Source organism: Triturus cristatus, chromosome 4_1 (genome assembly GCF_964204655.1).
Source record: "Triturus cristatus chromosome 4_1, aTriCri1.1, whole genome shotgun sequence".
Taxonomy (NCBI): domain Eukaryota; kingdom Metazoa; phylum Chordata; class Amphibia; order Caudata; family Salamandridae; genus Triturus; species Triturus cristatus.
The window spans coordinates 971,525,830-971,551,976 of NC_140585.1; the positions used below are offsets into that span (position 1 = coordinate 971,525,830).

At 45.9% G+C, this 26,147-nt stretch overlaps 1 protein-coding gene across 3 annotated transcripts in view; it reads right to left on the reverse strand.

Annotated features, from left to right (window-relative positions):
• TBC1D15 (TBC1 domain family member 15) overlaps nt 1-26,147 on the reverse strand; it is a 611,295-nt gene that overhangs the window by 460,522 nt on the left and 124,626 nt on the right. For all 3 annotated transcript variants that reach the window (XM_085653851.1, XM_085653849.1, XM_085653850.1), the window contains exon 4: nt 12,060-12,198. In XM_085653851.1, the coding sequence (XP_085509977.1) occupies nt 12,060-12,198 (139 nt within the window). The remainder of the gene's footprint in view (nt 1-12,059; nt 12,199-26,147) is intronic.

A 26,147-nucleotide genomic window follows, 5' to 3' on the forward strand; every position in this document is an offset into this window, starting at 1 on the left:
GTGGCGGCAGGCCCCCGGGCCGCGTCGGTGACTCCTGGCAGGCGAGCGCTCCCAGGACTCCACGTGGGGGTCGCAGGTACCGGGCTGCGGCAGTGATTTGGGGGCGTGTAACGGGGGAGACAGCAGGTGGGGGGGGGGGGGGTACGGCGGCAGCTCAGTATTGATAGGGTGAAGTAGCGCTCAGAGACTACACAGCGCTTAGGAACCGTAGGGGTGGATTCATCTTCTGAGGAGCACAGTCCTGGCAGTGCAGCGCTAGGTGGGCACAGCGATTTACCGGTAGTTCCTGTAGGGCTCACAACAAACAGTCCACGTTTCCAGGGCAGCGCTCATCTTAGAGGGGAAGGAAGATGGCAGGCCTCAGTTGCAGGCTTTTGAGGGGGAGAAGGGGGGTTGAGTTGGCAGGCATCAGAGGCAGGGTTGGTCCCTGCAGCACACTGGAGTTGGTCCCCTGGGTTTCCCCCTCACCAGGCAAGATCAGCAGGCAGGCAGAGTCCCTCATCTAACTTGGGTACAGCAGGGCCTAGACTCAGTCAGTCCCAGTAGTGTAGGTTTCTCCCCTAGGCCCAACCACCTACGCTCCGGCAGAGGTTCCCCCAGGTCCAGTGGTGCCCCAACTGACTAGTTCAGTTTCCCTCCTTTCCTCTTATACCCCCAGGTCAGGTGACCGTCCTGTAAAGGCGGCAAAGCATAATCCCTCCCAGGGCTGGAAGGTTCCAGGAGCTTCCACATAACTGTCTATGGGACAAAAAGGCGGGATGGTAAAGATACTGTATCAAATTGTCCCAGCCTGCTCCTAACCACTAGTGCGTGTATGCAATGGCCACTCCGCAGTAGCAGGGGCCTGTGGCAGCCATGTTATTAGGAGAGAGCACCTGCACCTCAGCACTGTTTGGCAGTGGTAAGGCGCCCAGAGACCTAGGGCCATCAAAAAGATAGCTGCAAAAATGAGGTGACAAGGGCAAAAAAACGGGTAAGACCACCCTAGGGCTGACAGGTCTAACAGGCCCTTTGTTAGATTCCCCCCCATTCCCTGCAGCAGTTTACAGCCAAAGAAGAAAGAAAGAGGGCTGTACTAACAACTGACAGAGTTATACTGACCTGCCCTCCCTCCCTGCTGACAGTTGGTATTCTAGACCAGGTTCCCTCCAAATTAATCCATACATCAATAATTCACTTCAGTAAAAAAGGAGCACAATTATGTTATCAATGGGCAGTGATGGACACAGTTGCACTGCCCTACCTCATTCCCTGTAAATTGATGTTCAACAATGCCCCTAGTTGGGGGTGTGGCCAAGCTGCGAAGCGTGATGGCCGCTTGAGTTTGCAGCTCCGCCGAATCCTTCCCCAAAATCGTATATCCGACACACCGATCCGGCCCCTAGTGAGGGTTTGTGCTCCAGAGTGTAAGCTGCGCCGATTTCCAAGATCCCCAGAGCTCCGGACAGCACGAAACGGGAGTTGTGAGCCCCGTTCGCTTACGGCCTACAGAAGCGTGGCGGCCCGGGGCTAGAAAATTGGCCGAACCCGCTGAAGTGCCCTGGAGGTGCTGCCGCGACCGGCGCGAGCTCTGGGCCTCGCCCGCGAGGGGCGCTGTGGACATCTCTGGATCCGTAACGGCACCGTGAAAGTTGCCGAGTGAGGACAGGCGGCTGCGGTACACCGACGGCACTGAGAGCAGCGACAGAGTGGGGCAGAAGTAAGGCACCGACGAAACGATTCTTGCACCCAGAGACAGTGGCCCTTGGGGAGCAGTGGCGGGGACGGCTGCATTCACCACCAAACGTGCACGTACTGAGTCCTATAAGGCCGCTTCCCTCCCCCTCCCCCATCCTTGTGCTGACTGCCGATCCCATTGAGAGGCGGTGAACTGGTGCCGATGAACGGGTGTTGGGTGCCCCACTCCTGTGCAGCCAAGACCCCCACGACCAGACCAAGACTCCTGGCGAGCCAACAATAGTAGTGGTGGCAGTGGCCTTACCTTATACTGGGTGTTGCAGCTAACCCTGCTGTGAAGCTGCATACGTGGCGGGGCAAGAGGATATGGAACACCGTGACTGCTGCTCTAACTGCCTTTCAAGTGAGGAACTCGCCTTCTGAGGCTGCAGTGAAGATATCCCTTCCTCGTGTCGCCTCTACATCTCACTGAGCCGCCAAGACTAGGCCCAACACTTGTGTAGCACTGCAACCCACTGGGTATCGCGAAGATTAATAACTGAACTGCAGCAACCTGGACTCTCCAAAACTCACAATAGACAAACCTAAATCTACAGGGGCGAGGGGACCCAAGCCAATCCAATCAAATAGACTGGACCGCTATACCCTCTCAAAAGCAGGACCTTCAGACTAAAAGTAAGACCACAGCAGACCCTGATGGAGAAATCCCAGAACTGACCTTAAAAGACATCATGGACGCCATATCTGGTATCAAAACCACGATGGAGCACAAAATGGACTGTCTCTCGATTGATATGAACCTTATTCGAGCGGATCTTTCCAAAATCTATGAAAAAGTCAAACAAGTGGAAATCACGACCTCAAGCCTCCTTGGATATGTCACTCAACTACAACGTGACGTGAGCCAACTACAGTACTCCCGCAAGTTTATGGAACTAAAACTGGATGATTATGAAGGGTGTCTTCAACGGAATAATGTACGAATCCTGGGAGTACCAGAGAAAGCGGAAGGGCCAACCCCAGATCTCTTTGTGGAAGACCTTATATTGAATCATCGTCAGCCCAAAGGTCTTAGCAAATTATTTGTCGTAGAGCGGGCACATCGAGTACCGGGTGGACGCCCGAAGCCAGACCGATGTTGGCGAGAGTCCTCAATTTCTGGGATAAAATGCGCGAAAAGGCCCCCCACTTTGCTATGACAATGCCGAAATCACCTTTTTCCAGATTTCACGCAAGGAGTGCAGAAGCGGAGACGGACATTCCTAGAGGTCAAGAGGAAACTGCGAGAGGGTGGATACAAATACGCAATGCTGTTACCGGCGAAACTTCGTGTTGAGGCTAATGGACGTGCCTGGTTTTTCGAGCAACCAGAGTTGGCGCCAGACTGGCTGGAGAGCCGGTTGGGTCAACATGTCAATGACCGGGACAGTGGCAGAGATTCCTCCCCTCGTAACGGAAAGTAACTACCCTAGCAGCGTGAAAACACTCCGGCGGGCATGGATAGTCCTTTGGTCACGTTGAGCCTGATATTTTGGACACTCCTGCAGGGACTGTCGGGAGGAGGTACACTTTCGTATCGGTCATATTCACAATGGGGCGGGTCTCTATCTGGGGGACCATATTGCTGCTATAGATAGGGGTTAGGGAGGCGGGGCGTGCTACACCCCCAAGGTTTCTTCTTTTAGTAAAAGTTAGGGCGACAGGCACTCTGCTAGTTATGCATGGGCAGTTTAAGGCCGGGAGGGCATGGAAGCAGGAAGGGGGGTTGTTGGATCAGGGATTTGACATTGTTGTTTTTTGTTGCAGTGTTTTCATCGAACATCAATGAAGGCGGCGTGACTAAGACCATAAAGCTTTTACGTAGTTGTAATGCATGCACAGTGGGATAAGAGTGCCAGAATTCTGAGTTGGAATGTCAACGGGCTTGGCGACAAAGTCAAACGTAGTATAGTACTTCAGTATATTAAGAAACAAGCTCCTGACTTCGTCCTTCTCCAGGAGACACACCTGATAGGGCACTCATGTAAGGCAATGTGCAGGTGGGGATACAAGTTAATAGCACATGTAGGATTTACCATTAGCTCAAGAGGAGTAGGTATTATGGTGTAAAATAAATTTCCCATTACTGCGAGTTCCACCTGGGCTGACAATAAAGGCCGCTATGTAGGTGTCACGGGGACGTGGGAGGGGCGTACCATAACTTTGTTTTCTATCTATGTACCCCCTGGCCTCCAATCTACTACATTCCAAGACTTAGGCACTGTTCTTCTATCAGTGCCGGATGGATTATTGCTATGGGGGAGGGTGGATTTCAATTCAGTGGTCTCCGGTATTCTTGACCGCCATCCCCACGAGATATAGGGCCCTCCACGAGATGGCTGCCAGACTTCCTTGAGGCCCTGGGATTGGCGGATGCCTGGCGTACTTACAACCCCGAGAAAATACAGCACACTTTTCATTATGGAGCCCATCACAGCCTGTCCAGGCTGGACTATATTTTGGTTCCCTAAACGCAACTCTCACAAATCCACAAAATCAAACATCTGGCTAGGGGTATATCTGATCATTCACCGGTATGGGTGAACATATACCTAGACCAAATAAGGGTGGGTAGAACAATGCCCCTAGTTACCCAACTGCATGTGAAACTGGTATCCTGAGTTAGGTTTGGCCCTAGCACACCCAACATCCTAGGTGTGCACTCAGGTTGAATCCAGAAAACTCTGTATTTTTTGGGGCTGTGATGATGCCCTTTTATTTCTGGACTTCACTTGTTCAGTATTTATGGGGCCACAATGGATACACTGTACTGCTCCTTTTCTAGCACTTGATGCACATTTTGTTAACTGTGTTGGTTTGAGTTTTATGCTTTTCTTTGTAAAAACCGAATAAAGGTTGTGGTTGTTGTTTACCCAGGGTCTGGCTCTGAGGTCAGGAAGGGCACCAAAAACATACTCTTTAGCAGACATGAGACTACTGTCTGTGTCACTGGGTAAATGAGCTGTGAACGGTGGGAGCACACTGTTTGAATACATATTATCGGACAACTCTTTGCCTGTTCAAATCGAGAGTGCGATGTCTACAGACCAGCTCCAGTAAAATTCAGCTTATATGTCATGCAAAGACCCTGTGCTAACATCCGTGGATGGATAGAGAGAGAAAGAGCAGGAGAGAGAGAGAAAGAGGGTGAAGAAGAGGGAGAGAAAGAGCGAGCGAGCGAGAGAGAGAGAGAAAGAGCGAGCGAGCGAGCGAGAGAGAGAGAGAGAGAGAGAGAGGGTGAAGAAGAGAGAGAGAGAGAGAGAGAGAGAGAGAGAGAGAGAGAGAGAGAGAGAGAGAAAGAGAGAGAGAAAGAGGGTGAAGAAGAGAGAGAGAGAAAGAGCGACAGAGAGAGAAAGAGCGACAGAGAGAGAAAGAGCGACAGAGAGAGAAAGAGCGACAGAGAGAGAAAGAGCGACAGAGAGAGAAAGAGCGACAGAGAGAGAAAGAGCGACAGAGAGAGAAAGAGCGACAGAGAGAGAAAGAGCGACAGAGAGAGAAAGAGCGACAGAGAGAGAAAGAGCGACAGAGAGAGAAAGAGCGACAGAGAGAGAAAGAGAGACAGAGCGCGAAAGAGAGACAGAGCGCGAGAGACAGAGCGCGAGAGACAGAGCGCGAGAGACAGAGCGCGAGAGACAGAGCGCGAGAGACAGAGCGCGAGAGACAGAGCGCGAGAGACAGAGCGCGAGAGACAGAGCGCGAGAGACAGAGCGCGAGAGACAGAGAGCGAGAGACAGAGAGCGAGAGACAGAGAGCGAGAGACAGAGAGCGAGAGACAGAGAGCGAGAGACAGAGAGCGAGAGACAGAGAGCGAGAGACAGAGAGCGAGAGACAGAGAGCGAGAGACAGAGAGCGAGAGACAGAGAGCGAGAGACAGAGAGCGAGAGACAGAGAGCGAGAGACAGAGAGCGAGAGACAGAGAGCGAGAGACAGAGAGCGAGAGACAGAGAGCGAGAGACAGAGAGCGAGAGACAGAGAGCGAGAGACAGAGAGCGAGAGACAGAGAGCGAGAGACAGAGAGCGAGAGACAGAGAGCGAGAGACAGAGAGCGAGAGACAGAGAGCGAGAGACAGAGCGAGAGACAGAGAGCGAGAGACAGAGCGAGAGACAGAGAGCGAGAGACAGAGAGCGAGAGACAGAGAGCGAGAGACAGAGAGCGAGAGACAGAGAGCGAGAGACAGGGAGCGAGAGACAGGGAGCGAGAGACAGAGCGAGAGACAGAGAGCGAGAGATGCACAAGACGAATGGTGCATACTGCCTCTCCAGACAGTGGAAGTGTATTGCCTGCATTCCTGAGCTAGGGGGTTGTAGCCCTAGACACTGAAGTGTCGAGGGAAGGAAACAGATGGTGTTTAGAAATTCAGATTAACCTATAACAGGGGATTGCTCATGGGTGGAGAAATGGGAGTGAGTCAGTAGTCAGCTGTTAGATGGAGAGACGTTTCTGGGAAGGGATTGGTCCTTTTGTCTTCCCCTTGAGTGACCCATCCAGGGAAGTCAATGACATCCAGGCACAGAGGTTCACACTTATTGTGCTCTTGTTGTGGGTACTCCTACTTGGAGCCAGCCTTATACACAAAAAAGCCTACATGGATGCCAGAATATGAAATGTGAAAAGGGGTAACTGGGGGGAGCGGTTGGGGTACTTGGGAGAGTACTCGGAAAGCTGCTGTGATCCACAGCTTGTATCGGAGATATCTAGTTTCCCCTAGGTGAGGGGTCATAACTTCAAGTCTGCACCTCGTCCTGGAGAGCTGTCGGTCTGCCGTCTTGAGACTTGGAAGCCTGCCTGCTTTCTGAAAGAGAACCAGGAATAACTTGTCCCTCAGGGGCTATCGGCACAAGGAGGAGAAGCCCCGCCACTGAGTCTGGAGAGCACAGCGGCAAAGAAGAGGAAAATTGTTGAGGGTGTACATCCAGATTTGCCCATAGTGTGCAGGACGATTTCCTGGCTTCCTTAAGTGCACAAGATAAGCCATCATGAACATGTCTCTCATCCAGTGTGTCTGCTCCAGTGACTGCTACAGAAGAAAACGAAGGGAATTAAACTGACTGTCTTAGCTGCAGCCCGGGGACAGCAACCCCATATCAAAGACCAGAGAAAGGAATACCTCAGCCATGAGCACTGGAAATGTTCAATCGGAGAGCCTTCGCCTATGCTGCTGCAGTTTCCATTGGCTCAATGCATTGAGAAGGAGAGGGGGTGCCCAAAGAAGCCCTTGTTACAGTGATTGCTCATGCCGTAAGGGTGAAGACTGCACAGGAAGCAGTTAATCCTTCACTACCAGAAGTATAAGCCCTAAGACCTAAAGTACTGTACTACTTTTTATCTTTCTTAAATTTTAAAGTAATGTGAAAACTTTACTTTTTATACTCTTACCAGCATCTAGTCGGCCTTTTACTTTCTGCCTTATCTTCTTTGCTTCTCATTTCGCCCCAGCACTGCTCAGTGCTGATCGAGTGGAAGGAGCTTTGGGTATTTCCTCTTCCCTATCCAATGGCGGCCGCCATCTTACTACGGGGAAGGTCTAGTTATGTTTGATCCCCTGCATGTAAAATTAGATCCTGGCGCGAGTGCGCCAAAGGCAAGCCTGTCTGCGCCTGTCCATGTCCAACCATCGCCAGGAACCAGAACCCTGCATCTTCACCCTCTGAGTTAAGCTCTTTATCCTTGATAAGGTATGCCAGCAATTAATTAATGAAGATTAGACCTAGCGGTCGGCAATGCATTTATCAGCCATCTATCCAGCTTAGGAGGACCATTTTTCGTGCCTGAAATGTAAATTCTCAAGCTCTTTTAACAATGTATCTTCTCTTCCTTGTAACAGAGAATGTCTCACTCCTTTTAGCACACAGCCTTTTAGCCCCCAACACCTCGCTTACATGCACAAGCGATATATTCAAGAAACAACAGTCGAACCCTTCAGTGTAAAATAGCCTCTCTTTTAACGTAAGGTCCATTCTGAAACATGCAATAGAAATATGGGACTTACTCACACATCACTCACCAGACATATGTTTTATTACCGAGACTTGGCTCAATTCTCAAGCCCTCCCCTGCATTCCCATTGCACTTCCTGACAACTACAAACTAGTCAAGTTGGACAGGGAAGTAAGACCATGTGGAGGAGTAGCTACTGCTGTTCGAGGCTCTCTTAAAGTACTACTACACAACTCTGTGCTCACCAATTGGGCAGAGATAGTGATATTTAAAATCGATTCCCCCCCCCATGGAGATACATGGAAAGGAGCCATAGTCGATCACCCTCCCTGGTCCCAAGAAAGATTTTAGCCTCAAATCAATAGAACTGTTGGCTCCTTATGTGTTATCCACACAAAAGCTTTCCCTCATTGATGATTTTAATTATCATGCTGCGATAGCATCTGATCCTGATGTCTCTAACTTACTGTCCAATCTTAACATGCTTGAACTCCATTTGGTCCCACTCATTCAGCTGGTCCCACTCTGGACCTTCTATTTTCTAACTCTTAGCTCATGCACATGGATTTGCCTGAAACGCTCACTTGGACAGATCATTTCCTACTTAAATTTAAAATCTCTGTGGACTCCATCTCTACCAAAGCTACTACTGTGAAATGTTTGAGAACAAGACGATGGAAGCAGGTGACCGCAGAAAATTTTCAACCTTCTTTCAGGGCCCCTGAACTGGATAATATAACAGACATGAATTCCGCCTAGGCCACGTTTCCAGAATCGCTTTCTGGTGCTCTTGATACAGTCGCCCCCTATAGATCTCATACCAGTAAATCAACCCGACCCAATGCCCCCTGGTACATGGCAGACATGAAAATCGATAAATCTAACTGTAAGAGATTGGAACGTAAATGGAGGTCCACAAAAGATGCCCTTGACAAACACCACTACAAATTAATGTTAGGTGCATATCATGCTAAGATTAAAGCGGCACAAAGACTATAAACCATCAATGGAACTGACCAAGCAAGAAACTCTGCTAAAGAACTATTTAAGGTTTAAAAGGAGCACACTAATCCTCTGGCTTGCACCTCAGCCACTGTGGCCTCCCAGACTCTGTGACACTTTAGCCTCCTACTTTGAAACTAAAATAGATAACATCTACTGCAACTTTCAGAAGAATTCCTTAGCCTCATCTATTTGTGTAGCCAACTCTTCGTGTAGCAATACTCAGTAATCACTGGAGAAATCTGAACCTATTACACCCACTCAACTGTCAGACCTCTTAGTTAAAACTAAATCTGGCTCCCCGGCTGACTTGTGCCCGCCTCACATGACAGCCATGTTAGCCACATCGCTTGCACTATCAGTTACATCTTTATGCAATATACCTTAAAACCGGTTCAGCTACCCACTAAAAATCACCCGCTGGGGAGCTACTCACCAACCCTAAACACGTCACCTGATCCTTTGTGGAATTCTATCAAGCTCTCTACAGCAAACAGGAAGTTCTATTCGAATCCCAGATAGAGGACTTCTTCCGAGATATACCACCAAAGGCACTTTCCAGTGCCGCGCAAGATTCCCTCGAAACCCGTACCTCGATAGAGGAAATAACTTAAGCCGCTTCGGAATTAACATCTGGTAGATTGCTGGGACCTATTGGATTTTCCAGTGAATTCTTCAAAGCATTCGCATAGATATTGAGGGCCGCGATATCTCGCGACCATCAAAGATGCCCTCAAGAACAAATGCTTGCCCCCAGACTGGCCACATGCTGAAATAGTAGTCTTTCTTAAACCAGGACGCCCGCCAGAATCATGTACATCCTACCGGCTAATCTCTCTCTTAAATGTCAAAGCCAAAATACTTGCCAAGATATTGGCGAATAGACTGGTCCCAAACCTTACAGACTTGATCCACCCAGATCAGGCTGGCTTCATGCCGCAAAGAGCGACCCGACATAACATATGTAGAGTGCACAATGCGACTGTTGCCATAGATCATCTTGATAGACCATCCGCCCTACTGTTAGTAGATATGGACAATGCATTGGACTCCGTCAGCAGGACGTACATGTTCATATTGCTGAAACATTTAAATATGAGCCCTCAATTCATAGCTCTGGTAAGACTATTATACACAGCCCTTACGGCCTCCGTTCGGGTGGCAGGTGCCACATCGGCTCAATTCACAATCCAGCGGGGTACGAGACAAGGATGCCCCCTCTCCCCTCTGTTGTTTACCATTGTCATTGAGATTATCGCGACCTGGGTGAGGCGGGATGCACTTTATCGCGGCTTCGAATGGACTCTGGAAATCTCTGACCGCATAGCCTTATATGCTGACGATATCCTATTCTTCCTTACCAATCCCCACCGATCAGGCCCCAGAATCCTAGAGGTTATGCGGATCTTTAGGGAGACGTCTGGCCTTTATATGAATAATACTAAATCACTGTTCTGGCAGATAAGAGGGAACGTGGGGAAAGGCCGTTGGGCAGAGGGCCTCACATTGGTGACACATGGCTTTAATTATTTGGGTGTCTATGTGTCTGACAGCTGAGATATCTCCTAGGAACACAACCCAGAAGCAACAACAGAAAGGGTTAAAATTGAGGTGAAGAACTGGTCCACACTTCTGTATCCCTCTACGGAAGGTCAGCCATCTTTAAGATGGTCTCTCTGCCCAGAATATTATATCAACTACAGTCCCACCCCTATCCAATCCCCCTGTCCTGGTTCTGACAAATCAACACGATTCTGGAACATTTCCTGGGGTGGTGGGTCTGGGTCGCCTTACGCACATGTATGCAATCCACATAATGTGGTGGCATCACTGCAGCTGATATACAAGCTCATCTGCAGATCCTGAACGAATGGTGGTACGGGCCCAGAGACGACCCAGCATATAAAGTTGAGCAATGGATCATGTGTGAACCCTCCTTATATTCATTTCTCGCCAGTAGAGCCGACCCTAAAGCTCTTCACTCTGCGACACGAGTAGTGATAATGACCTGGCGACCGACTCTCCGCTGAATGGGTTGGTGGGCTGCGTTACACGAGAAACCCCGCTATGGCGAAATCACCTACTCCCAGCAGACCTCCAAGGATTCAGTGGTTAGGATCGAATCTCCATATCTTCCCTGGGTGATGTCATTAAGGGGCCTATCCTTTAATCCTTGCAAGATCTTCTCCATGCCCCATACTCCATTTGATAAATTCCTACAGCTACAGTATGCCCTTCAACCCTACATTAAAGATCTAACCTACCTTCCAGAATTCAACCCTCTAGAAGGCAAGCTCCTGATGGGCGACCTAGGGGACCATAAAACATCAAAGATCTATCAAACCCTGGTCACGAACAGTCCCACCACCCTGGATACCCTTAGAGTGACATGGGATACTGACGTGGGACCGATTGATGACGATGACTGGCATGAGGTACTTCAACCACCACATGAAGCAGCAATCTCTACCCAACTCGGTCTCATACAATTTAAGTATCTGCACTGGGTATACTTCACTAGACATAGGTTATGGTCGGCTGGGTTAATTGCTTCCCCGCTTTGCTTGCAAGGTCATTCAGAGGATGGACCGTTTTTACATGCAATCTGGTCAGGTCATGCTCTAGAACACTTCTGGCATGGTGTATTCAATAACCTGGCTGAGGAAACTTGCACTCCTACACTGCGCAGAAGGAATAGGGGGCAATAGATATAAAAGGCATCTACTATTTTTAGGCCTCACACTTACAAAACGAGACATTGCCAGACACTGGAAGGGAGATACCCCACCCCATATAAGGCTTTGGGAAAACGGCATGGAATTGGAGCTTGCGGTCTTTCTTACCCGGGGATGCCCGCAGAAACACACCAAAAATATGGAAAAGGTGGGCTTCCTACAGAAATATTCCCTTGGAGACACACCACACAGCTGATGGCCAATTAGAAAAATAAATAATCAGATAGGAACATTAATAACTTGATAACAGCGAAACCAAATCACCCATACTTGGGTAGCGAGGTACAAAGACAATTATTTATAATGATATGGCGCATGGTTAGATATCCGTTGATATCTATGTTATTGTATTATGTTTTTTATCCAGAGTGTTCAAGGGGGAAAATGGGGACTAACAATATTATTAGACATATCCTGCAAATGAAGTGTATACCTCATCTACTTTAGATATTCTGTTTTGTGACTAAAAATAACAAAATGAAAAATAAAAAAGTTCAGTAATTTGCAGAACATCATTCTTTATCAAACATAAAATGTGCCTGCACTCACATAAAATATAAATGAGACCCTTATTTTGATTTGCAAGGCCTGTTCTTAATTCCATAAATACCTACACAGCTCAGATTAAAAAGTAATCTAGAACGGTAGTTGTTCAGTTTCATACAGACCTCCATTGGAGCAGTGCTTCTTTTTAAAAGAAACTGTGTTGACCATATCCCATTCAGCTTCATAGCTTAGTTGATGCTCTATCCCTTGAGAAGTTCGCTCTTTAGGCGTAAGTGACCACTCCACAACTGAACTAGAATCCTAAAAGGGAGACCATAGAATAACCAAAATATTACTTTACAAAACAAAGCTGCAAAAAACAAAATAATTTTGTATTTTCAGGTAAAGAGAAGAACAACAGATGCGTTTTCTGAGAATACATGTGCTCTGAAACTATCTAAAGAACAAAACAATAAAACATCAGCCACTTCATGAAGGTACCAGCTACAGATTTACCAGCGCACAACAAGATTTACTAAAAGGACACCTGCAACCATCTAGCAATTCACAAATACGATGCTGCGGGAGGTACTAGGCCTCAATTCCGTCTCAGACTACAGAAATGAATTTCAGGACTTAAATAAGTGTTTTGGGAATTGCAGGGAGAATATAAAGTACACTATGTCTAGTAACTACGTAAGGGATCTCCACTCTTATCCCAACATGTACTAAGTTAAAAGCAAAATGTATTTAACAGAAAAAAGTAAGCATAAAACAGAGAAGATTAAATTTTGTTCAACTAAAATGTTTACATTTACCATAAAAAGGCACTTCCAAAAAGCTTGGTACAATCTAAATAATAAAAACTAAAATGAAACAGTTACAGATTGAAATAAAAAAAAAACAGTGGATGGGTTGGAGCAAGGAGCAAGCGGCTCTTGGTTTAGGATCTTCGAGTCACGCAATGTGGACCAAAGGTCCCAAAAATGAACACTGTATATTGCTCCGAAGCTGTATTTGAGAACACAATCTGAGCCAATTCAAGAACCTAAGACTGAAAAAAATGCTCCAAGTCCTGGCTCTCTTTTGCAACGCTGGGGATGCTACCATGATACTCCAGACATTTTGGCTAGACTAGATGTTAACCCCTTTACTGCATATGAAAATCATTTGACTACAGACCACATTCTTATTGGGGCCCATTTCAACAGTACTTGAGAGGTAAAGAAACAGGCGAACCAGAGGGTGATGTTGTCAGCACTCTTCTTTAGTGTCATAATATGATCGTATATGGTTATCTACTGCTCACTGCCTCTGGCCGGTTAGGAATGTCTTTTTAACATGATGTGGGGTCTTTTTTGGTAACGGAAGCAAACAGTGTCTTTATCTGCTTTTTTTTCCTTTCCTTGTGTATCTCTATTAACCATGATGTACTTCTGATAATGTGCGGAGCCACTTTGATTGCCTGACTGTCCCGTACCTATTGCCTCATTATGCTTTTCTTAACTGTATTATGTTATTAAAATCAATAAAGAAAAGTTTAAAAAAAATATATATATATTTCGCCCACATTGACCCCACAGAAAAAGGTCTCTTCTCTGATGAGAGTAACCGAAGCAGAGATTGCGTAACTGGCATGATGCAAGGGCCTCACAAGGATGTTGCAGTATTTTTTCTCTGCAGGTCTACAAAACAAAAAATGTTAGAAAACTGAGTGGCAGAAATTCATTGAGGCTTTAAAGGCTCAGATTAGCCATGTGCCATTTTTAAGAGCGGATAAGACACAAATTCACATTTCATCTGAAAAAGTCTTTGGGAGCATGTATGTCTCATTAGTTCCCTAGCCACTCTTGGGAATTCTAAGAGGGCAAGCATACAGAAGCAGGGGTAGCAGCAAAGCATCTTCTCTTCTCATATGGCAATTAAACAAGGATCTTCTGTGATCTTCTCCCACCAGAAAACAAAACAAGACTACATTCTCTCCAGTCAGGAATTAAATTGGAACTTTGCTTTGGCATTTCAGAGGGGTTTCGGGCAAACTTTTAATATTCAAAGCTGAAGCTGGTTTATCTTTACTTGTAGACTGGGGGATAAACAACAGCACTTTGACAACTGGACCATAGCAAATCCTGGGCCCAAGTGAATGTCTAACAAGCATTTGCAATGCAATAGGTCTCGCAGTTACGCGAGTTTAAGCTATTGGCATTGTAAATAACAATGCCTTTTATTTAGGTTTTAAAAACGAAAACAAAAATAAAAGGCATTGTTATTTGCAATGTCCATAGCTCAAACGCGAAACCTATTGCATTGCAAATGCTTGTTTCTTCTTGTGAGACATGAAAATACAGTTTTATTGATATGGTACAACCTAGTTTGCCTTAAGTCAGCTCGAGTGAGAGTTTTCTTCACTATAAACCATTACATTTGACAAAACAGCCACAGCAGAGGATGGCGCCACTTCACTCTGGTGTGTAGAGACACAACTGTCTGTGATCATCACAGCCACGAGACCGGAAGTAGAGAGGTCCTTATCACCGGAGCTGGAGCCAGTCTCCTGGAAGTGAGTGGAAACGCTCCCTTTTATTTATTCTCCATTAAAAGTTCATCAGGGTACCTCAGGGTGTGCAGGATTTCAACCCCCCTCCCCCACCTGCCTGGATATGTCAGCCCATAGGTTCACTGCTTGCTGCTGCTCACAGCAGGTGTCTCCAGGGTCTAGTGTCCCGTGTCTCTGTCCTGCGTGAATGTCCTATGTGTCTGCCAGAGTCACTATCCTGTATCTATGCCCTATGTTACCGCCCTGTGTCACTGTCCTGTATGAGTGCCTGCCTCACTCTCCTGCTCGAGGGTCTGTGTTACTGTCCTGCCTGAAGGCCTGTGCTGTATCATTGTCCTGTGTCACTGTCCTGTGTGAGAGCCTGGGAGACTGTCTTGTGTTACTGCCCTGTGCCACCGCCCAGTATGGGGGCCTGTGACACTGTCCTGTGTCACCATCATGTCCACTCTGTGTCACTGTCCTAGGTGAAGGCCTGTGTCCTGTCACTGCCCTGTGTCACCAACCTGTCTCTGTCCTATGTCACTGCCCTGTATCACCGTCCTGTCACTTGCCCGTGTAACTGCCCTTGGTCACCATCCTTTGTCACTGCCCTGTGTAAGTGTAATATCTGCGTTTCTCTTCTTTTTCTTCTTTCTTTTTCTCTCTATCTTCTTCACCTTTCTTCTCTTTCTATTCTCTCCCTGTCATTCTATCTTCTAGAATCTTACTACACTCTATTCTATTCTATTGCTGGACTTCGGACTGAACAGTCGTCTTCGCTGTGAGTCTTAATACTTTGTAACCGGTTTGACTCTTTGTAGGACTTGGCCCTTTTTCCCTCATTTGTTTTCGTTTTTGTAGTATTGATGCAGATTCAGGGAGCCATTTTAGCTACCCCTGAAACTTCTGTCTGAGGGCCTGGAGCACAAAATGGTGGCCACCTGTGACATCACCAGCATCCACTGGAACCTGCTAGCACCTTCCAGAACATTCCAGAACCCTGTGACAGTTGGAGGCGGTTTAGAATGTTGGGAAGCTAAGAGAGAGAGTTGGCAGTTGGAGCTGGCAGTTGGCACCTGACTGGTGAAGAGAGAGCAGCAGAAACTTGAAGGAGGAAGGAGTGAAGCAGCAGGGGTGGAAACTTGTGCCTGGAGTGGGGTCCATAAACCCACCCTTGATACTAGTCCCTACTGAGCCCAGCCTGGAGCCCTGTGTGGGAAGAAGCCAGAAAAAACCATCCTAAGGACCTGGACAGCAGGAACAGGCCTTAGAAATAGAGAACAGCAAGATCCTGACCTGGAAACTGGTTTCCCTGAAGTCCGACGTCGAGTAGCCTGAGACCTGGAGCCCGAGGTGGAGAAGCGGCGCTGACTGGAAAAGCAGACGTCGTACCCGGAGCCGCCGGGGGTCGAGAGAGGGCGCCGTCAGAGGTCGTGAGGAGTACCAGAGGTCGAGGAGGAAATCAACCGAGGTCGAGTGTGCGGCGTCATCGGAGGAGTGAAGTCCGCCCTCCGGAGTCGTCGGAGACCGAGGTGAGGTGCACCGGAGGTCGGGAGTGAGGATCGCACTCCGGAGTCGCCGGAACCTGTGAGAATCGTGCCGGAGGTCGGGAGTGGAGGTCGCACTCCGGAGTCGCCGGAAACCTAAGGAGAGGAGCCCCGGAGGTCGGGAGTGAGGATCACACTCCGGAGCCGCCGGAAGTCGACATCGAGTCAAGGCCGGCCGACGTCATCGAATCCGAGTTCGCCATCGGACCGGAGCCGCCCGAAGTCGACATCGAGTAAAGACTGCCCGACGCCATCGAATCGGAGGTCGAGATCGAACCGAGGCCGCCGACTTCGAAACCGGAACCGCCTACCGGCGTCGTCAAGAACTGACATTGTGCCGAGGCCGCCGACATCGAACCGGAACCGCCTCACGGCGTCGACACGACTCCAGCGGCGTCGGAGCATCAGAAAAAGGGCAGTAAGTGGAGTAGAGGGCGCCTAAGGCCCTGTGGAGACCTGAGAGACTGCTCTAAGGGGCTAGGGAGGTGCTGGAACCAACCTGACTGTGCCAGGGGTGAGCTGGGACTAATCTAGAGAGGTTGTGTGGAGGAAGAGAGCCAGGTCTCTGGTAATTCCCACCTTGATCTACCTCAGTTTAGGCCTCAGCCTTGTCCAAGCCAGGGAGTAGACACCCTCAAGCCTTCCACATCCCCACAAGCTGTGCCTGGGCCAAATCAGCCCTTAGGAATCAAAAGTGATCTGATTCTATGAGTGTCACTGTCAGCTTTTAATTATTTATTAGGGGCACTGTATTTATTGTATTTAACCTATTTATTGCTTCACTGTATTTATTGGACCACAGTATTTATTGATGCACAATATTTATTGGTTTACAGTATTTATTGCCTCAGAATATTTAATTGCCTGTATGTATTGCACTTATATTTATGTCTTCATTATTTATGATCACCCCTATTTATTGAATCATTAAGCCAGTATTTATTTGACCTGCACTATTTGTATATTGTGATTGTTATTTATTTATCCAATCAGCAACTAAGAGAAAAAGAAGATAAAGAAAGCTATTTTCATAATTTTTACGGTGTAGAGTCGTTTTTGGAACGGATGCACGCATGGTTATTGTTTGGGTATGTCGTATGCTTAGCACGGAGCCTGATTCCTGACCACTCGAGCCAAGCTACCACAGTGTGTCCGGAAGATCACCACCACCCTTTCAGTGTGGGAGTGTGGTTTTCCAACACTCTTACTACAAGAATAAAGAATCTACAGGACTCTCACAAAGTCTCCATCGCCTTCTTCACGTCGGTACATAATTTGGTACCAGAAGTGGGGTGAAAAGAGGAAACTAGAAAATTCCCGTTTCGCTTTCCAATCGCTGCCACCCACGTTTACTTTAACTCACCTTTATTTTACGGCCTTCTCCGCAAGCCTCAACTGTCGTTCCCTGCTTGCTCGAGCCAGCGAGTCTCAATTTCTGCTCACGTCTTGTTTATGACACTTCACCCTGGTCTAAGTCAGCGTCTCCAAGGCAACCAGCGCAGCGTTCATTGCATCATTCTGACAAGCGAGCACTCCTTCACTCTTCATTGTGACGTCTCTTCAGTATGACGCTGCCTGCATTACACTAATCATCATTAAAGCTCTTTCACTAAAGCTCCATTCTTCCATTGTTTTGAGCTGTGGGAGTTTCACTCCAGCTGCATTTTCTGCATTGTCTACTTCTACAACTGTGAACTGTGCAATTAGGTGGTTGTGGGAGCTCGGCTACAATTTCACCTTACTTCTTCCACTAGTTTCATTAGACATTCCTTTTGTGAGAATTTTTCTAATTTTTTGCCATGTCGTCTACTGACAATGCTTTACATCCTCCTCCATTCCTGCCAAAACCAGGCAAGCCTGAGATTCTTTGGAAACAGTGGATCCATATTTTTGAAAACTACTCTATAGGTATTGATGGTTCAGAATATTCCCCTGCAAGAAAGAATGCTCTTCTCTACAATCCTCTTGGTGTTGCCGCATAAAATTTTTTTTGATAACTTACCTACTTTTCCACAACCTGCTGGTGATGGCACTTGGAATATTTATCTTGAAGCTAAAGAAAGACTTAAAAAACAATTCTCCGAAGAACCAAACGTGCTTTTGGAAAGACACAGTTTCTTCAAATGCAAACAAGGCAGCGATGAATCAGTTGAAGAATATGTTGCCGCTCTACGTGTCCTCACTTCTACCTGCGATTCCTTGTATTCCACAGACATTTGCATCAGAGACCAATTCGTTTTCAACTGTTTTTTTTAAAAAATGCAAGAAGGTCTTCTTACTGGTCGTAACCCTTCTCTTTCAGAAGTTGTTGATATTGGAAAGAGTATTGAACGCTCTATCATTTCTTCCCAAGCATTATCAGGTCAAGAAGGTCATTCTCCTATATCCTAGGTTTCGGAAAATTCAGATTTTTCTACTCCTATTTCTGCCATCAGAGTTAACAAAGAAGGCGTTAACAAAGGAGTCTTAATGCTTTTGCTAACGTTGTGGCTCGAAAAACCATATTGGTAATTTTCCTTCTTGCCCTGCCTTGGGAAGAAAATGCACTAAATGTAAAAAGATGGGGCATTTTCAAGGAGTTTGCAGGTTACAATGCACTTCTCATACCGTTAGACTCCCCAATGTTGAACTCCAGAACCCAAACTACAATTCCTCCGTCTCTGACTGCACCAGTAATTTTTCTAATCTTCTTCTCTCCACTGATGAACCTTTGAGTTCCATAGAATTTGAGCGTCCCATTTGCCAAGCTTTTATTAATGAAAAACCCCTAGGATGTCATGGCTGACTCTGGAGCTCCCATTACTGTTTTAGCTGACACCACTTTTACTACTTAATGGAATAATTCCATTTCTCTACAAGCTCCCGACATATCTCCCAAAGTTTTTGGTGAAAAAGATATTGATCTGCTTGGGTTTTTTGTTGGTTCTTTGCAATTTTTGGGAAGGTTCACCCAAACCAAAGTATACGTAGCAGTCAGAGGTGGAGATTTAGTAGGTTGGAAAGATCTTGCCAAGTTGGGTATAATTTTAAAACCAGGTCATAAGAATCCTATCGTTTTAAGAGACCTCCCTCTTCTTTCCATTGACAACTGCAAGCTCAATGATACTGACCTTCTCACTCTACTCAAAAACAACTTTCCTTCCGTTTTTAGCGATAACATTGGCACCATCAAAGGATTTGAGCATGTTATTAGACTCAAAACGAATGCCACACCTGTCACTTACAAGGTCAGACCCGTTCCCATAAATGTCAAACCTTATCTTAAAAAACTATTGGCGTCTTTGACTAAAAATGGCATTATTGCTACTACAGATTCCTCCAAATGGGTTTCCCTCATTGTTCTCGCAAAGAAAAAGAATGGAGACCTTTGTCTTCGTGTTGATCTCAGATCCTTAAACCGCAACATCATTGTTGATTGCCATCCCCTTCCTCATATTCAAGAAATGCTTTCCAACATTGGCCATTCAAAATACTTTTCCACCATTGACCTACACTCAGCCTACCATCAGATAGCCTTAAGTACTGAGTCTCAAAGACTCACCACCTTTGTCACTCCCTTTAGAGCATACAAGTACTTAAGGCTACCTTTTGGTTTGGCTTCCGCGGCCTCAGCATTTCAGAAAGCCATGGATGTTCTTTTTAAAGACATTGCCCACGTTCAGGCATTTCAAGATGATATTCTTGTTTTTACTAAAACTAAAAAAACTCATTTAGACACCTTCCATAAAAGTTTTTTCCATTCTCAGTGCCAGAGGTGTTACCATTCAACCAGACAAATGTACATTTTTAGTTGAACAGATTGATTATTTAGGACATACCATTACTCCGGAGGGTATTAAGCCAAACTTTTGCAATGTTGAAGCCATCACTAAAGCTCCTTCTCCTCCTGACAAAGACACTCTAAGCTCCTTTTTGGGTCTATGCGAATATTAGGCTCGCTTTGTACCCGACTACTCATCTTATGTTCAACCTCTGAGGTCACTTCTCAAAAAAGGCACTACTTTTGCTTGGACTGATGAAATTAACTCCGCTTTCACACATATCAAAACGTTGGTTATCAATGCTCCTTCATAAAGCCCTTTTGTTCCAGGTCACCAGTGTGTTGTTACAGTTGATGCCAGCCTCAAACGTCTTGGTGCTTTTTTTGGTCAGCAAATTCACAACAAGCATCATACTATCGCTTTCGCCTCTAGAAATGTATCTGATGCTGAGTCCAAATACAGCACAATAGAGAGGGAAGCTTTAGCTTGTGTCTGGGTGGTCACCAATTTTAAACCCTACCTTTGGGGCTGCCATTTTGTCATCTACACAGATCATAAACCACTTGTCTACCTATTGCAGGGCGATGGTTTATGCAAAGCTTCTGCCCGATTGGTACGTCTTCTCTCCAAACTTCAAGAATACAACTTTTGTATTAAATACATCCAGGGTGGCAGAAATTTCAGAGCAGATGGTCTTTCTTGTTTGCCATTACCTTCTACTGATGATTCTATTGACGATTTTGATTGTGTTATAGCTACCATCGATGCCTCTCCTTCATCCAATGGTATCTCTGAGAAAGAATGGCTCGATGCTACTTCCCTTGATTCTAATTTTAAAAGGTATGTGACTTTATTGTCAAAGGTTGGCCTCCTGTTCGCAATTTGTCTCAAGATCTTAAACCTTTTGCACAAATTTCCTCTGAGCGATCTCTTGAGAATGATCTATGTATCAGAAATGGCTGTTTTGTTCCTACTTTTTCTCCAAGAAATAAACTCATTTCCATTGCTCATGATGGACACTTAGGAGTCACAGCTACATGTAAAAAGCTTAGAGAAAATTATTGGTGGCCCTCTTCGAATTCTTAAGTCTCCTCTTTTATTGATCTGTGCCCTGAATGCATGGTTTCTGACAAACATTGAAGAACTACGCAGAATCCTCTTCGCCTGGTTTGTCTACCAAATGGTCCCAGGGTGAAAGTTGCCTTGAACTTTGCCGGTCCATTCAATTTATTACCCAACTCTTCAAAAGTTTTTATTGGTACTAATTAACCACTACTCCAAATGGATTTACTTTTCATTTGTGAATTCTGCGTTTAGCCAATCTGTTCTACAATTCCTTAAAAAATATTTCTCGCTAGAAGGTCCTCCAAGAGAAATGGTCACTGATAACGGTACTCACTTTGTCTCTACTGTTATGAAAGACTTTTTGGCAAATTTTGATGTTAAACATTTGCAAGTTGCTTTGTATAGCCCGTCTGCCAATGGTTTAGTGGAAAGAGCTAATCGCTCTCTCAAGGAAGGCATTCAGACTGATCTTTCCTCACATTTAGATTACAAACGGTTTTTAAAAGACAAAGTGAATGCCTACCATAAGTCTCCTCATTCTACCACTGGTTACACTCCTTTTGAATTGTTGAGGGGTAGAAGATGTCGTTCCAAACCTCTACCTTCTTGGTTGGAGCAACATTTTATTTTTTCTGGCACTTCAAATATCAATCGAGATTCTATTATACGACACTCAGTATCCTCAGCACAAGATAAACAGAAATTTCACTATGATAATCTTAAACATGTTCATGACAAAGAATTCACTGTTGGTTCTTGGGTTCTTATCAAGAAACCATTTGGTGTCAAAAAAGGGAAATATTCTTTCTCTGCTCCTTGTAAAATTGAAAGGGTCAGCCTCAGTGCTTGTTTATTACAAGATAAGGGGTGGTGGAACAAGGGAAGGCTTGTTCCCATTTCTGATTTACAGGCTGACATTCACAGGAAAACTGCTGTACCATGTCTCTCTGACGATTCTATTTTATTTGAGAATACTGCAGTACCATTTGCTGAAACACCTCATGCTTCTCTCTCACAATCTGATGTTCATTCTTTTGAGTGATTTTCATCCTCAGTTGAATGTTTCTAATGCATCTTCTTCCACTGCTCGTGCTTCTACATCTGTTCCATCTGTGTCACCATCAAGAAGAATTTGCAGATTACCTTTATGATATAAAGATTTTATTATGACTTAATTTGTTTGTAAAGAAAGGGAGATGTTGTAATATCTGCTTTTCCCTTCTTTTCTTTCTTTCTTTTTCTCTCTATCTTCTTCACCTTTCTTCCCTTTCTATTCTATTCCTTTCATTCTATCTTCTAGAATCTCACTACACTCTATTCTATTCTATTGCTGGACTTCGGACTGAACAGTCGTCTTCGCTTTGGGTCTTAATACTTTGTAACCTGTTTGACTCTTGCTACAAGAATAAAGAATCTAAAGGACTCTTGCAAAGTCTCAATCATCTTCTTTATGTTGCTACAGTAAGCGCATGTGTCTGCGTCCGTGTCCTGTGTCTCTTTCCTGTGTCATCGTAGCGGTCACTACCCTGTATGAGTGCCTGTATCTCTGCCCTGTGCCACTATCCTGTGCAAAGACCTGTGTCTGCGTCCTGCATCACTGCCCTGTGTGCGGGCATGTGTCACTGTTCTGTGTCACTGCCCTGTTAATGTCCTGTGTCACTTTTTGTGTCACTGCCTATATCACCGTCCTGTGTAACAACCCTGTGTCGCTGCCCTGTGTGCTGGCCTGTAGCTTTTGTCACTGCACTCTATCACTGTCCTGTGTCACTGTAGGTGCTACTGCCCTGTGTGCAGGCCTGTAACTCTGTCCTGTGTCATTGCCCTGCATGATCATCCTGAGTTTCATTCCTGTCTCCCTGTCCTATGTCACTGCCCTCTGTCACTGTCCTGTATCACCATCCTGTGTCACTGCTCATTGTCTGTGCCCTCTGTCACTGCCCTATGTCACCATAGGAGCCACTTCCCTGTGTGAGGGCCTGTGTCTGTGTTCTGTATCTCTGCCCTCAATCACTGTCCTGTGTCACTGCACTGTTACAGATGGTGTCGTGAACAGCAGCCTCCCCGAGTCCTTTGTGACCCGCTGTGTCGTGTCAGTGCCCTGGAGACAGCAGAACTCTGTTGTAACCGACCCGGCTATGGGACCTGTTGTCCTTTAGGTGTCCCTGGCACAGGCGACCCCCTGCCTGCCCTGTGTTCGTGCGCTCGGCCACCTCCCCCCCATGCCTCCACCTGCCCATGGGGCCCCCAAACACGTGACTGTCCAGAGGGTGAGCTTTCTGCAGATCTCTAGAGGGTAAGCCGAATAACAACAGAGCTTATAGACGATCATTAAGGTTTCCAAGCACTCCAATCTCTTCAAGGCGCTCACTATGCGGGCAGGAACCTGCCTTCAGAGGGGCAGATCCGAAAGTTGGCTGGGACAGTGTTCAAGAGCAGGAGAAGGAAGTGAAAGGGATGTGTGTGATGTTTGTGGGAGTTGGGGGGAGTTGGCAGACTGAGTAAATACATTAAGGGTATTTTTGCAAGGACCGCAGCCTTTGTATTTTAGAAAGCAGCAGGGCTGAAGTTGGAGAAAATATGTCTCTTGGGTCACATACACGCGGGCTGTGTCCTGGTGGAACCAGTGCAAGCGGCGGAAAGAGGCAGTGCCCATGCCAGAACCTGCTTTCTGAGGGGAGCATTGCGCCCCCTCGCCATGGACTATCACCTCCTTTAAAACAAGCGCGGCCACGAAAGTGAAAGCGACCACACAGAACAGATGGCACCCTCCACGCCCCTGCTCCCTCTTGCAAGCTACAGGCCGCCACACGCACAAGTTAAGGTCTGGAGTGATTGCAAGACGCCCTCTCCTAGAGCAGCACATGAGCGCTGCGCTAGGCGAGAACTAAAAACTGAAAGACATGCATGCTAGTGCTAAATAGGAAGAACTCTAAATACTACAGAGTAGGAACAGATATGGTGCACAGTGGTTCGACATTTCTTGCATTCCCAAAACACCTTTAGAGATGGGTCAAAATGTTTCTTACCATCACAAGCTGAAAAAAAACACCCTAGCTAAATCACCTCCTGCTGAAAGTATAGATCAATAAAAAAAAAACTCAATCGCCATTGCCTTCGCAGAAATATTTGACAACATTCAAGGTAAAAGAAACCTCTGTTCTGGGACTTCTTTGTCAACATAAAGACAAATCTGCACTGAGTTTTATGATGAATGAGGTTTATCTAGTAGTCCATGTCAATCCACATGCAGCAACTTTAGCAGCAGGATTGCTTCTGCCTTTGCTTTACAGATGGTAATGTCCCTTACAAAACAGACCTACTTCTCAGGACTCCCTCTGGTCTTTGCAACATTATACACACCAGTTACCACTATAGATTAGGCTGAGAATTTCCTGACAGGAAGATAGAAGTGTCCCTTTTTGCCCTGCCCTTGCAATAATTTTGATATAAGAAACCTGAATAGCAGTTTCTTTGTAGAATTTGCTGTCATTCTTTAGGGAGTGTCGGCATCTTTCTCCATCTTCACTTGGACTTCACAGTCGCAATTCAAGCCAAAATTGGGCACGAGTCTAAGTTTCTTTTGGTGCATGCTCAGGGGTTAACAGGATCCTTTTGTTGAAGATTAAGGAAGTGACTGGTCCCAGAGCATGCACCCCAAACAAAGAGCTTAAGGGATCCAGTTGGGAAGTCATTAATAGACCGCATGCGCCTCACAGTTTCTTAGTCCAAGGCTTCATTGACAAAATTTATCATCTAAAAAATGCAGACAATTTAAAAATTGGCAGATATTGAAGGCTGCATCATCTCCCCAGAAAGAGATGGCTATAGATTGCAACAGAACTCCGTACAACTTTCAACAGAAGCAACGGATGAAGTGTTAGCATATGCCTCTGCAAAGGAAAAAAGATCTTGCAAAGAGGAAACGATTTTCTGGCTCTTTAACTGGATATGTGAGAACAAATGATATCCAAGGGATAAGGTTAAATAGGCAGAAGGAAGAGTTCTACCTTTCCTCCATCCCAACTCATCAAAAAGAGGGGCATCCAACCTCCAAAAGTTGTGGGTCCAACTCTAGCACATTCTGGTGAGGAATAGCATGCGTATGTGTCTCTAGAAAAGCCGTAGAAGTATGATCAATATCTTTACAATATTAATCTAGACTGCTGTCTAGAGGTCCAGTAGAGGCACTCAGCAGAATTCAGCAAACCAACAGCTGTCTAAGAATGGGTGAACAGCAGCCATTCTCTACATCTGATCCTAAACCCAACTTCGGCGAATTCACCTGAATATGTCACTACACCTATTATTTACTGGGATTGTTATACAGTATCTTTTGTTTTACCTCTGTCTCCCTCTCCTACCAACACAAGGAGAGCTTCCCATGTTTCATAGGACTGGTGAAAAGCCAATGCTATAGCTCTTTCTGCAAAATTTTACAGCATCTTTCAGTTTATGTTATGTAACATAGAGGATTAAGAGCATTCTAACCTTCTCAAACTAGCTTACTGATACCTTCAACAGACCTCAAAACTACAGATTAAGCGATTATCCGCATGTGCCAAAATATTTCCCTGCTTTTAACAGCACTTGTTACAATGTAAGACTTCTTGCAGTAATGTGGAGGGTAGTCTGCCTGCTGCCTAGAAGAGTAATGCAGTACAATAAGGTAGTCATGTTTTGCAAAAGTGAAGTGAGGAATGTTCATCAATCGTTCTATGCATCTAAGATTTTGCTGGCCAAATCTCCGCTAGAGATATTTACAGTTACTCAAAAACTGTGTGACTGAGCTTAAATTTGGGATGCGCTTTTTAATTCAGGTTTACAATAATTTTAAGTCAAATGAAGTCAATGAATTTGTATGACGTCATAAACCTGGGGGTATCAAGCAGCATCACATACCACTAGTTTGACTTACCTAACATAAGTATAATTTCAAATTTCTTTCAAGCGTAATGACCTTTCGCTACAAAGTTAAGATGGAAGCTTAGTGCTCTGACTAATTGTACAGTTCTCCTGCCATTTGCTTTCTGTCTAAACGCAAAGACGATCAACAGGAGTCTTTCTTACAGCCTCAACAGTCAACCTGGAACAGAGGGCCTCAATGTATGGCTCCAAAGATACCTACCTGATGAGAGATGTGACAGAGCACTGTAAGGACAACTAGCCAGTAGACTAGAACAACCACCTGGGTAGCACATTTCTGCATCTCTTTAGCAGAACGTTCCGACACTAGGCGTTTTATTTTAGCCAATAAATTAATATGGTAGCCACAGCTCTTTATATAATTAACATGTCCTTCCATGGATAGCTGGCTCTTCAATAAAACACTAATGGTCTTAACCCTGCAAGAAAGCTCAAATT